This window comes from Epinephelus lanceolatus, chromosome 22 (assembly GCF_041903045.1).
Source record: "Epinephelus lanceolatus isolate andai-2023 chromosome 22, ASM4190304v1, whole genome shotgun sequence".
In the NCBI taxonomy this organism is placed as follows: Eukaryota; Metazoa; Chordata; class Actinopteri; order Perciformes; family Serranidae; genus Epinephelus; species Epinephelus lanceolatus.
Window position 1 is genome coordinate 29,594,841 of NC_135755.1, and position 13,738 is coordinate 29,608,578.

At 40.6% G+C, this 13,738-nt stretch overlaps 1 protein-coding gene across 1 annotated transcript; it reads right to left on the reverse strand.

The window, feature by feature from the left end:
- Positions 1-7,315: 7,315 nt before the first annotated feature.
- On the reverse strand, positions 7,316-9,805 carry LOC117246259 (uncharacterized). Its single transcript, XM_033610098.2, has 3 exons — positions 9,692-9,805; positions 9,228-9,593; positions 7,316-7,920 (listed from the first exon to the last, which is right to left on the reverse strand). The coding sequence occupies exons 1-3, from the start codon at positions 9,732-9,734 to the stop codon at positions 7,478-7,480; spliced, it is 852 nt and encodes a 283-aa protein (XP_033465989.2). The 5' UTR covers positions 9,735-9,805; the 3' UTR covers positions 7,316-7,477.
- Between the last annotated feature and the right edge of the window lie 3,933 nt (positions 9,806-13,738).

A 13,738-nucleotide genomic window follows, 5' to 3' on the forward strand; every position in this document is an offset into this window, starting at 1 on the left:
CTCCACTTTAAAAAGGTTGTCTTCTGTCAGAGGGTTTTACTGATTGCTGTCATTATACAGTTTGTTGGTACATTTAAAAAAAAAAAAAAAAAAATACAGTCACACCTCTGCAGCGCTGGTGGGTTTAGCTGCTCTAACAGTTCCCACAGTTCTAACCAGCCCTGCATCACTGACATCAAGTGCGCAGTATGCACATGCATGAGGCCGAAATCACCACAGAACATTCTTTGTAGTTTATTGTTCATGCTGCCACAAACACGGAGATACAAGAAGCTCTTTGCAGTTGACAGTAAAGAAAGGAGATCTCAGACCCTGTCTTGTCTTTGTCTTTGTGGTTTCAAGCAGGATGTCTCTACATCAGTGCTTCTCTGTTCTTTTCCCCACACAGACTGAGGTGGGTTGTGTGAGAAGCACTACTCCATAGTGTTACCATGTGCGTTCTTCCCCTGACATGATACAACAAGATGGAAAAAGACAACAAATATATGCAACAAGGCTTAAGCTGCAAGCGTGATGCGTAATATACACTGCAACAATAGTTTATCACATTTCACCACCCCACTGCACCCCTGTGTGCTCTGTAATGCACATAAAGCTAGCATAGTATCACCTTCCTAAGCTAAATAAGACAGAACCACAGCTAAAAACAAAAACATATGATTGGTCGATAAGTGTCAGGTGTAAGTTTGTAGCTTCATGTCAGTGGCTTCTATTGAAAATAACTTGTAGCCGTCGTGTAAGCATGTCACTTAGGTAGACGTAAAGCTGCCACAATGTTACTGCATTGATCATTCATTCAAATAGGAACAACACCAATTTTACACATGTACAGTACAGGCCAAAAGTTTGGACACACCTTCTCATTCAATGCGTTTTCTTTATTTTCATGACTATTTACATTGTAGATTCTCACTGAAGGCATCAAAACTATGAATGAACACATGTGGAGTTATGTACTTAACAAAAAAAGGTGAAATAACTGAAAACATGTTTTATATTCTAGTTTCTTCAAAATAGCCACCCTTTGCTCTGATTACTGCTTTGCACACTCTTGGCATTCTCTCGATGAGCTTCAAGAGGTAGTCACCTGAAATGGTTTCCACTTCACAGGTGTGCCTTATCAGGGTTAATTAGTGGAATTTCTTGCTTTATCAATGGCGTTGGGACCATCAGTTGTGTTGTGCAGAAGTCAGGTTAATACACAGCCGACAGCCCTATTGGACAACTGTTAAAATTCATATTATGGCAAGAACCAATCAGCTAACTAAAGAAAAACGAGTGGCCATCATTACTTTAAGAAATGAAGGTCAGTCAGTCCGGAAAATTGCAAAAACTTTAAATGTGTCCCCAAGTGGAGTCGCAAAAACCATCAAGCGCTACAACGAAACTGGCACACATGAGGACCGACCCAGGAAAGGAAGACCAAGAGTCACCTCTGCTTCTGAGGATAAGTTCATCCAAGTCACCAGCCTCAGAAATGGCAAGTTAACAGCAGCTCAGATCAGAGACCAGATGAATGCCACACAGAGTTCTAGCAGCAGACCCATCTCTAGAACAACTGTTAAGAGGAGACTGCGCCAATCAGGCCTTCATGGTCAAATAGCTGCTAGGAAACCACTGCTAAGGAGAGGCAACAAGCAGAAGAAATTTGTTTGGGCCAAGAAACACAAGGAATGGACATTAGACCAGTGGAAATTTGTGCTTTGGTCTGATGAGTCCAAATTTGAGATCTTTGGTTCCAACCGCCGTGTTTTTGTGAGACGCAGAAAAGGTGAACGGATGGATTCCACATGCCTGGTTCCCACTGTGAAGCATGGAGGAGGAGGTGTGATGGTGTGGGGGTGTTTTGCTGGTGACACTGTTGGGGATTTATTCAAAATTGAAGGCACACTGAACCAGCATGGCTACCACAGCATCCTGCAGCGACATGCCATCCCATCCGGTTTGCGTTTAGTTGGACGATCATTTATTTTTCAACAGGACAATGACCCCAAACACACCTCCAGGCTGTGTAAGGGCTATTTGACCAAGAAGGAGAGTGATGGAGTGCTGCGGCAGATGACCTGGCCTCCACAGTCACCGGACCTGAACCCAGTCGAGATGGTTTGGGGTGAGCTGGACCGCAGAGTGAAGGCAAAGGGGCCAACAAGTGCTAAACACCTCTGGGAACTCCTTCAAGACTGTTGGAAAACCATTTCAGGTGACTACCTCTTGAAGCTCATGGAGAGAATGCCAAGAGTGTGCAAAGCAGTAATCAGAGCAAAGGGTGGCTATTTTGAAGAAACTAGAATATAAAATATGTTTTCAGTTATTTCACCTTTTTTTGTTAAGTACATAACTCCACATGTGTTCATTCATAGTTTTGATGCCTTCAGTGAGAATCTACAATGTAAATAGTCATGAAAATAAAGAAAACGCATTGAATGAGAAGGTGTGTCCAAACTTTTGGCCTGTACTGTACATTAACCAGGAGTGATGACAAGATGCTATTGAGGTGCATTGTGGGATGTGTAGGAATGTGATACACATGATTTGTCTTGTCTCTACAACCTGGTTTCACTCAGAAGTTGTTGAAAGCCAGTACTTGATCAGTGACTTTCGGCGCAAGATACTAACGAAAAAAGACATTCTTTTACGTTGACATGATATGCAGCCGGTTGCCATTATTGTGTGACAGCTCCCAGTGGCGTCAGGGGGAAACACATAAGGACAACAATGAAAGTTAAGGCAGCAGAAGTTCGAGTAGGACAGGCAGGAGGGGTGTTGGATGGGTCCAGCAACCACTGACTTTTTCTTGTGTGATTGTAAAGCCAAACCCTGTTCTTTTTCTGAAACCCAGTCACGTGCGTTTGTTGCCCAAACCCAACCACATGCGTGTCTTGGCTAAATGCAACCATGTGCGTTCGTTGTTGAATTAAAATAACTTCAGTTTGTGGTGTTGTTATTTTGAAAGAGACTGTATGCAATCTGTACATTTCCTGTGAAAACGAAAGTGTATTTTGAAAAAATAGGCAGATCTTGACAGATCTACCTTGCAAGTCATATCTTGATGTAGAAATGACGTGGACCAAATGTCGATATGTGGTGAGGTCATAGTGAGAATGTGTTGGTCTTTACATAGTCTCTGTATACAGACTCTACATTCAGTGAATGTATAGTCTGTAGGAAAATCCCGGAGATCTTGCCTCTGGAAGAAGAGCGGAAGAGCCCTGGTTTGCGGTTGTAGGCTGTTTGTAGTCAGCATGATATTGACCAATCACATTTGAGCCGGCTGCAGTTGTTGCCAGTTTAAACAGTCAGTGCGGTGAACTAACGAGGCGGAACATAATTGTCACTGCAAACTCTGAATCCATCGCAGTGGTTCAGCATATTTACATAAACGGAAGTCGGAAACGGAAATTTGCCTCCTCTGCCCAAATCAAACCGGAATGCCAAAAAATCGGGGGTCTGCCCCCAGAAGCTGTATCGCCCTCTGCCGGAAGTCAGACGCCGAATACAGCCGATGGGTTCCGAGAATGGTCTTTACAGGAGGCATTTTAGCTGAATTGCAGCGTAGGTTTAGCCTGGAAATCCAGACCCAAATCTAGAAAGATTTAGGGTCTGGCTATGAGTAATGCAAATGGCCGAACTCAAGGGGCGGCACCAAGCATGCATTTGAAAATATCACTGCACGCAATTGGATAACACTACGACCTATCAGAACAATGCACGCTCAGCTACCATCGGAGCTAACTGGTAGATTAGACTCTTGCTGTATCCGGTCGGCAAAACAGCAAAAACATCCTTCTTGCAAAGGAAAGATTCAAGCGCCGTCTTCTGTTCCTCTTTTAGAGAAAAAGCCAAGTCTAACTCATTCATTGTAGCGGCCAAAGCCGTTTCAAACAACTGGTGTTCATCCATAGTCATCGTGCAATGTTTACTGACTGATTCTGGACTTCGTCGTCGCAGCGCTGTCGTCATCTGTTTAGCTCGCCTCTGGCCCACCTATATCAGATACACCGATGTGATTGGTGCAGCTTGGCTCCAACGGCATGGGTAATGAGCATTATTACTGATTGCCAGAGTGACTCGCTGAGCAAATACAAATTGTGCTCTTGCGAGAACTCTGGATTTCCAGGTTAGCGTAGGTTCCCAAATATTCAAGATTAGTGTTGGGCACCGGACAGAAGAATAAACATTTTCCTAAAACTGTCAGTTTATAAATAATAATGTAACCTGTAAACCGTCTCGCAGTGGGATCGTCCCAGCTGCAATACAGCAATCTGCAACTTAAAATGAATGTGGGTCAGGGGTTTTAAGTTGGGGGGTTATGGCCCTTTCCCTTCTTCCAGTGTCCTTGCTCAGACCACACCATCTACAAACCTGGCCTTCATTTTGATCTCAGCTACACACCTGTAAAGTTTTGTGTTTCTTGTTGACAAATTCTGTCCACAGACAGAAAGACATATAAACACCTGGCAAAATACTCAAACAGGCCTCAGAAATAGTTCCCACTACAGTGGGTGCCACCCCACCTGGACCACAAGATCAATGTTAAAGCAGGAGATGGTGTGTGAGCTGTGATTGTGTTAATGTGTTCATGGTGTATATGTTTGGGTGGCTTTACTGTCCAATGAAAAAGGTAAGGTGGAGTGAAAAAAATAGATGGATTTGGAGTAAAATGTGAGGGGTAATGCACATTGACCTGATGCAGGTGAAGAGGAGAGGCCTTGAAAGGAAAGAGACTTATCTCAACTTGGGGAGGTTCAACAATGCCAGGGGCGTCCACAGCCACATCCGGGCTGGCCACAGAGGTAGCTGAACATGTGTCATCCAATTCTCCAGGGATCAGCATGGAGTACTCAGCACAATGTTGTCCAGAGAAGTTCAGGAAATCCTTTTTCTATCCCCCTTTCTACCACAGTTGTTCAAACACGCCAAGTGATGGGTTACGTTTTACATGTCCTTTACTCACAACTGCCACCTGAAGAATAATTTCAAACTCTGAGTCTTTTTTTTTTCCGTTTTCATTGTGTATATGGCTCTGAGCACGGCCAAAACGCAGGTGCCCGACACTCAATACTGTGCCTGAATGCACCTTGTGCAGACACTGGAAGATGATTGAAGCTGCTGCTGCTACTGCTTTAGGTCAAGACATCCATGCCACTGCTGCAGGTTTCCCACAAGATATTTATTTATTTAGTTTTAAGCAGAACAACGTATTAGTTTCTGTGATCATATATTCTTTCTTAGAACATTTGCTTCTATTTCACTTCTATGGCAGCTTGTAATAGAATATCACATCATGCTACTGGTGTTAATTGTCCTCTCATCCCGTCCTGTCATCCTGTGAAGACCTCTAATAGAGACAGACCTCTCAAGTATAATGATGATGGCCAAGTGCATTTTATCGTGCACTACTTTATGGCCTTTGTTTGTTTCTTTTTGTTTACAATTTCAGTTTTATACCTTTAAAATCAAGTCCGAATGTTTCTCACTCTGACTTCGTCACATATTAACGTTTGGTCATGGACTTTCCACGTCCAGATACTATGTGCAAATTATCCTGGGTCATTGGTTGTTGATGTTCTGGGATGCTGTGTGAAGTTCAGCCTGTTACATGAATTGTATTTTTCCAAAATACACTTAAGTTTTCACAGGAAATGTACCGTTTACATACAGTCTCTTTCAAAATCAAAACTACACTGGCTCCCTGTTCAGTACCGGATTGATTACAAAACCCTTCTGCTCACCTTCAAAGCCCTCCGCAACCTAACCCCTACCCTATCTCCTGACCATCCCCACCTCTCACGTTTGCACCATGGGTGCCAGGGCTTTCAGCTGCACTGCTCCCAGGTTCTGGAACTCCCTACCTCCACACCTTCAACAGTCCGACAGCATAACATCCTTCAAATCCCGTCTCAAAAGCCACCTGTTCAGACTGGCCTGTGCACTTTGCCATTGACTGTACCCTTTGCATATTTTGTGCTCTGTACGGTGACCTTGGGTGTTTTGAAAGGCGCCTTTTAAATGAAATGTATTGCGTTTTGCCAACAAACACATGTAGTTAGATTTAGGCAACAAAAACGAAGTACAGGGTTTGGTTTTACACGAACACCTCCCTTCTCTGTGAAAGTTGGTGGCTGTTGGACCCATGCACCACCCCTACTACCCGACCTACTGGGGACAGTCATCGCCTTAACTTTTGTTCTTGTCCCGCCACGTTTTACCATGACACCACTAGGTGCAGTAAAACTATAAAGGCAACCGGCCACATATCATGCCAACATAAGAAAGGACAGCTTCTTTCGGTGGTGTCTGACACCGGAAGTCGCTGCCCAAGCGTCGGATTTCGATGACTTTGGAGTGAGACCGTGTTGAGTTGATGTCCTTCTCAAGTTGACATTATTTTTCTTTAAAAGTTACAAATTTTAGATATAAGCAATAAACAAGATCAAGAAAAGCCTACTTTTGTATGACCAAACACATGTGGTTTATGTGGAATAAATGCACACATACAGAGCCTGTTGCTGATAATAATAATAATAATGCCGGTACCTAAACATCAGTAGGCTATATAGGTACAGAAAACAAACTTGGTGGCTTTCAGTTTTTCCGGAACATTTGAAATCAAATAGACATTGTGTTGACATAATCTGGGTTGTATATTTACTACTGATGCAGGGCAGCAGTGGCACAGACAATGCAAAGAGAGCAGGGAGGATTTTGCAGCTTAAACAAACGCCAAATTGGGAGGGTGTGTTTGTAGATGACATATGAAGAGTGACGTATGAAATGTGTGTATGAATCATGAGCGAGAATGTTATCCTGTATATTGTTTGTGTAGTAATGTTCCATGACATTTCAGCTTCATCACAGAACACTGGCCACACCCTTCAGTCTCTCTGTCTTCTTACAGCAGTCTTGTGGTTGGCAGTAAGAGAAGAGAACTTTCTACACATTAATGTGCTCTCATTTGTATATTGTGTTCATACGAAGGTGGTTTCAAGCAGGATGTCCTCATTTAACTCCCCCACTTAAACTTTCAGTGGAACACAGGAACCTATTTTTGTGATCAAACTACAGTACATGTTTAGCAGCAGCAGTTCATTGATGTTCCACAACACAGTGTGTTTCTCTGTGTTAAACCACACACAGCTTGTGAGCTATACATCACAGAGGTTATGCAGCTACTGCAGTGGTTAGATAAACCTGAACAGAGTTTACGGGCTGATTAGTCAATATATTCAATGCCTTCTCACCACTTTGATGCTACTTGATTTTATTTGTGGGTTACAAATGAATTGTGTACTGTTAATCATACCACCACCTACAATGATTTTGTCAGAGTTGCTTTTATTAAGAAAAGTATAATACAGCCAAACAACAAAATTATGTGATTTTTATTCAACACTTTTTGTCGTAATATAAACATTAACTGTAACAGTGATTCTGAGCTAAGTGAACGTCTGAGCCAAACTCTGCATGAATAAAGATTTCACCTCCTCTTACTGATGTAAACCCAGAAACAAATCGTCACAAGGAAGAAGAGAATCCCAGTTCTGATGATGGAGAGCCAGACTAAGATTGTCATCGATGCCATTTGGTCTTCAGCGTCACCTTTGACGAGCAGCTTGCTTCCATTACCAAACAGCACCTCCCCACAGGAGGCCACAGCGCAGATGTAGGTTCCAGCATCAGAGGAGCTCAGGTTCACTTTCTGCAACTGGTAGACACACGAAGGAGACTCTGGAGTGGAGGCAGATTTGCATTGGTCCCCGTGTGTGTAAAGGATTCCTTGGCGATGGCCATGTCTGAACCAGTAAACACTGTGTTCTCCATCACAGGTCCCAGTGTGGACGGTACAGTTCAGAGTCACCGAGCCTCCTGGCTCGATGACCTCCAATGCTGGCCCCTGGACTATTTCCTTGAGTTTGGCTCCTACAATTCACAAAAAAAGGGTTGTCTTTATTTGATTCTTGGAGACATATAGTTTATTTAATACAGACAAGGATTAGGGCCACACTGAAAAATGAATAAAATCTGATTTTGATTTTTAAGTTTGAAAAAAAGGCAGAACATTACAGAAATAACGTTGTAATTTAATGAGAATAAGTCATATTATTTCAAGAAGAAAGTCATAATATTATGAGGAAAAAAGTTGTAATTTTACGAGAAAAAGTAATTATATATCACATTATTAAACTTGTAAATTTCTGAGAAAAAAAACTTGCCAAGGATTTGTCACAATTGATACCATGTCACCTGATTTTTTGGCATTAATTTGCAAGTTTTATCACTTTGTACTGCAACCTTTTTCTCATAAAATTACAACTTTATATTTATAATATTACAACTTTTTCTCAAAATAGTAAGTCTTAAATCAGATTTAATTTGGATCTTTTCCCCCTGATATTACAACTTTATTCCTGAAAATAGTATGACTTTATTCTCATTACATTATGACTTCATATCGGCAATATTACAGCTTTTTCTCGGAATTACAACTTTATTCTCCTAATATTATTATAGACTTACAAATGTACTTTATATATTGGCTTTTTTTCTTGAAATAGTATGACTTTATGCTCATTAAATTACATCTTTATTCTTGTAACATTACAACTTTTTTTTTTCAAAATTATGACTTGAATTTTTTTTTTCAATGTTGACCTTATCTTCCTTCATCATCTAGGGCCCTTAATTGTTCTTTTTTTCTCTTTAGTATTTAATATGAGTATTAGCCTCTTTTTTTAAAATCAGTAATTTCCTTTGAAATCATATAAAAAACTGATGAACATTATATTTTAAATGTGAGAGAAGGGTAGGGGACGAGAACAGAGTTACGCTCTTATACTTAGATTCTATGCTCTCTTTTATTTAGTACATTTACATTTTCATTTACATTCATTTACATTTATTTTATCTAATTTTAAATTATTATTTCTTTCATTTGGAAAAAACAGCCATAGCCTTTAACAGCCTATTTTGATGCTATTCTAATCACATGATGTAATCTAATCTTCTACATTGTCTGTTTTAGTTCTATTAACTTATTATTTCAAAACTCTCTTATTTAAACTGAAATGAGCATTGACATAACAATATATGATCATTCTTTTTCTGCGATTTCACTTATACTTCAGGTGATCAAATAAACTTTGAATAGGATTATTTGGAAAGCAAATCTCCGGCATCTTCTGCATTTCATTTTATGTCAAAGCCAATGAAAAATAAAAACACACTACCTTTGACACTTAGAAATACCCCCTCTCCAAATTCCACTATGTTGGAGTGTGAGCTTCCACAGAAGTACGTTGCAGAATCTGAGAAGTGGACGTCAGTGATGTGTAAATGATTCAACCCTTCCTCCCTTTCCACGGAGAAACGAGGGTTCTTCTCCATCCAGGGGAACACTTTGGAGGGTTTGTCATACTTGTAGACAGTAGACAGGAGCTCAGGTCCACCTCCTAAGGTTTGTTGGTACCAGGAGAAGTGCATCGCCACTTGGCTGTCATAGAAGCAATGTAAAGTCACATTGTCCCCAACACTGGTGGTTATAACCCCAGTGTCCTGTGTGACTGCAGCTGACTGGATCACTGCCGACAGATAAACTACGGCCAAAGAGAGATCATGTTTTAGAAAAATCAACTAAATATTTAATTTTTAGCCTTCATTAGGATCTAAATATAATTTATATCGAGAGACTTACATACTCCGCAGAGGATCATACACAGGTGCATCGTCTCAGACATCTCAAGAACTGAATTTTTTGAGCAAAAGCACAGACAGCATCTGAGAAATGGGGTTACATTTGATTGGTTGTTAACTGGGTCAAACTGTGTCACACCTCAGACATCCGTCTCACCGTCACCCTCCCTCCCAAAGCCACTTCATATTTTATTGTGAGCCGGCCAAATTTTTTTTTATTTTTCAAATTTTAGTCTTCATGAGATTTTTTCTCTCATGTAGGAGAATCATGTTATTTGTGTAGGAAGGTAAATTTAAAAAAAAAACAAAAACAAAAAAAAAAACAACAGGAAAAGTGTTTGTTTTGGGGTTTTTTGTATACAGTAAGAGTGGCTTTGAAGCTTCACAAAACACTAGTCCATACCCATTGAGTGCACAGTTGCCCATGTACAGTTTAACATGGTGTGTGTTTGGGATACAGGTCATAGGAAACTGCAGATTAAATAGTCAACTGAATCCATTAAAAAGAGCAATGTATTCAGACAGAGTTTTTGTGAATTTGATAGTACAATTGCTTTATTGAAAGTACAGTAGTACCATTGCCAATAGTGGGATAGTTAGTGGGCTAAAACTGTACATTAGTAGTTGAGGTAGCACGCTGAAAGGCAGATAGTTAAAGTGTTTATATGTTGTATCGACTTAAAAGTGGGGCGCACTGGTAGTTCACATGGGAAAGGTGCGGCTAGGCCTTGTTGCAGCAGCATACTATACCATACCAAAAATTCATCATCATATCAAAAATGAGAAAAAACATTCGGCCACGGGGGAGCCACAGCAATCATTCACATTTTAGCCATTTTAAGCATTTTTCTGTTGTTATAGCGCCACCCAGTTGCCAATTAGAGTTCAATTTCTCCTGTCACCTTGAGGCGTCCTGTTCTACATATCTACCAAGTTTAGTAAAAATCGATATGGCGGTTAGGCCTAGATAAGAAATTAGCTCTCTAGCGCCCCCATTTTGTTTGATGGGGTCAATAATGGAGGGGTCCCCTCAGATTATGTGTGGTCATATGCCTACAAAGTTGCGTGGTGATTGGTGAAACCCTTGAGATGTTATACACCTTTATGTGATGAGCCACGCCCTCCGCAATATTCATTGCCTTATAGAAGCTCAGTTTTAGTAAGTTTTCCAACTTTTGCCAAGAGGGAACTTTAGATATTGGTCCCTAGATTATGTTCACCGAGTTTCATGCAGATTGGTCAAACTTCCTAGAAAGAGATCGATTTGAAGTGTTTTTCAAAAAATTCAAAATGGCGGATAATCTTTAACCGGAAGTTATGGGTTCTTGAGGCATATTTGTTCCTCATGAGGAGAGGCATCTCTGTGCAAAGTTTCATGTCACTATGTCACTATGGGGCATGAGATATGGCCATTCAAAGTTTGCAATTTCAAGGTTGCTATAGCGCCCCCCTTTGGCCAATTGATGTAATATTGCTTCATTCACATCCTCCCATGACCCTCTACCACTGTGCCAAATTTCACATGGTTTGACCAAGTCAGTGAGGAGAAAAACGTGGAACAGACACACCCACACACACACACACACACAGAGTTTTCGTTATTATATAGTAAGATTAAATTTGCTCCCATTACAACGATTGTTTTTGTTTATTATTTATTTTGAATGACCATTAAAGGTTATTCACGCCTTCATCACATCCAGGCTAGATTACTGTAATGCACTTTACTCTGGCATTAGTAAACGAAATATTCAAAGAATGCAGTTGATTCAGAATGCTGCTGCCAGGTTTTTAACAGGTACCAAGAGAAGTGACCACATTACGCCAATCCTTGCTGCCCTTCACTGGTTACCTGTGAGTTTTAGAATTGATTTTAAGATTTTACTGCTCGTTTTTAAAGCCTTACATGGTCATGCTCCTGCCTACATCGGTGACATGCTAAACTCTTATGAACCTGACCGGAGCCTGAGATCTTCCTGCGGGGCCCTCTTACAGGTACCCAAAACTTGGCTGGTCACTAAAGAGGACCGGGCCTTTGCTGCCCGGGCCCCTCGGCTGCGGAACGCCCTGCCTGGAGATCTCAGGCAGGCAAACTCAGTGTCCTCTTTTAAATCACTTCTTAAAACTCACTTTTATCGTCTGGCCTTCTTAAACTCATTCTGTTTTATTATTGTTGTGACTCTTTTAGTTGTTTTTTTTCTGTATTCCTGTATTTTAATGTTATTTCACTGTTATATATTTTATTTACACTAATCATTTTATTGTTAAGCACCTTGTAACCTTGTTTTGAAAGGTGCTCTACAAATGAATTATTATTATTATTATTATTATTATTATTATTATTATTTTGTGACCATGGATGGATTACTTAACGGGCCTACAGGCCCAGGGGCCCAAAGTGTCGTGGACCCCACTGGCCTTCACCTGCAAAATGTCACTCAAATTACCAGGAAAGACCACGAAGAGATGCAACAATACTACAAAAAGGGGCAAAACAACTACAAAGAGACACAAGACGACTATGAAGTGGCAGAAATATGACCAAACAAGATATAAAATTACCCAAAGAGACACAAAATTATCTCAATATGACATGAAATTACCTCAAAGGACCCAAACAACCACAAAGAGAAACAAAACAACCATAAGGAGACACAAAATGAATACAAAGCAGTATGAAATAGCCAAAGTAAACACAAAATTACCTCAAAGGGACACAACTTTACCTTGATAAGACACAAAATTAATTTAAAGAGACCCAAACTACTACAAAAACATATAAAACAACCACAAAGAGACACAAATCCACCACAAAGTCTCTATGTCTTGGGTGAGGTGATGGGGCCCTGTGCATATCTGTGCCCGTGGGCCCAATGTCTCCCAATGTCTCATTATCCACCCATGTGGATAATGAGAAAACTCTTCTATATATCTTCTCTATGAATACATAGATGTTTTTTTTCATTTAAAAGTTTAAGTGCTGGAAACAGCATGTCCTCTATGTCGCTGAAAAGTCCATTCTCAGTGTATGTGAACTGGATATTGCAATTTTTCTCATCACACTGGTGTAAGTTATATGTTGGACCATGATTAGCTTCCAGACTAGATGTGATGTCACAACATTCTGCTCATATAAGTCTTAAACTGAGATTTAAGGTGAGCACACAGAAACTTTCCTCTGCATGACAAATGTGAAAAAAACAACATCTAGAGGTTGAGTTCAGAGTACTTTTGGCAGTGGGAAAGAAATTGTTTTCAGGGCAGGATATTTTGGCAGACAGAGATCTGTAGTGCCTCCTAGAGGAGACATGTTGAACATATGTTTTGGGCAGGAGTGAACTGATTATGCAAGAAGAGGAAGAATGGCAGTTTGGTGGTCTACACCCCACCTCTGTCACTGTGTTTTGTATTTCACTGACACAACACAGAGTTTGTGGCAATACATCTCTAGTGCCATCATGCTGACTACTGGTGTCCCTCAGGGCTACATACTTGGCCCAGTGCTATTCCAGTGTTAACAGTACTGTAGCTTCAGTCATATTATTAAAGTACTACTTTACCTGCAAATTGTCCATTTGTATATCAATTACTCACCACATGTTACCTTGAATTTGAATAATCCAAGTCTCATTTATCCAGTGGAAGTGGAAGTACATGCATTTTTTCAAACGCAACAACTGACATCACGTTAGTACAAACAGTCACATGAACAGCTGTCACCAAGACAAATCGCCGTAGGTTGCAGGATGGGTCAGATTTATTTGCTTTCTATGCACCTTGGGGTTCAACTGCATACTTAATATCGATTAATGACAACAAGCTTATATTATGCATATCTGACTATCTGAGCTGCCATATCAGACTGAAAGATCAGATGATGATATCTGTCATGACGGCTGTATGAAACTCTAAACACGGCAAAAGGAGTGTTACTTTTGCCATCTGAAACTCTTTGATACTTGTTTTGTCTCAGCTGCATCGGGCACAGATATTCGGTGGTGAAAGATTCGAGCTTCCTTGTAGTGATGTATTCAACACCCGCCCCTTT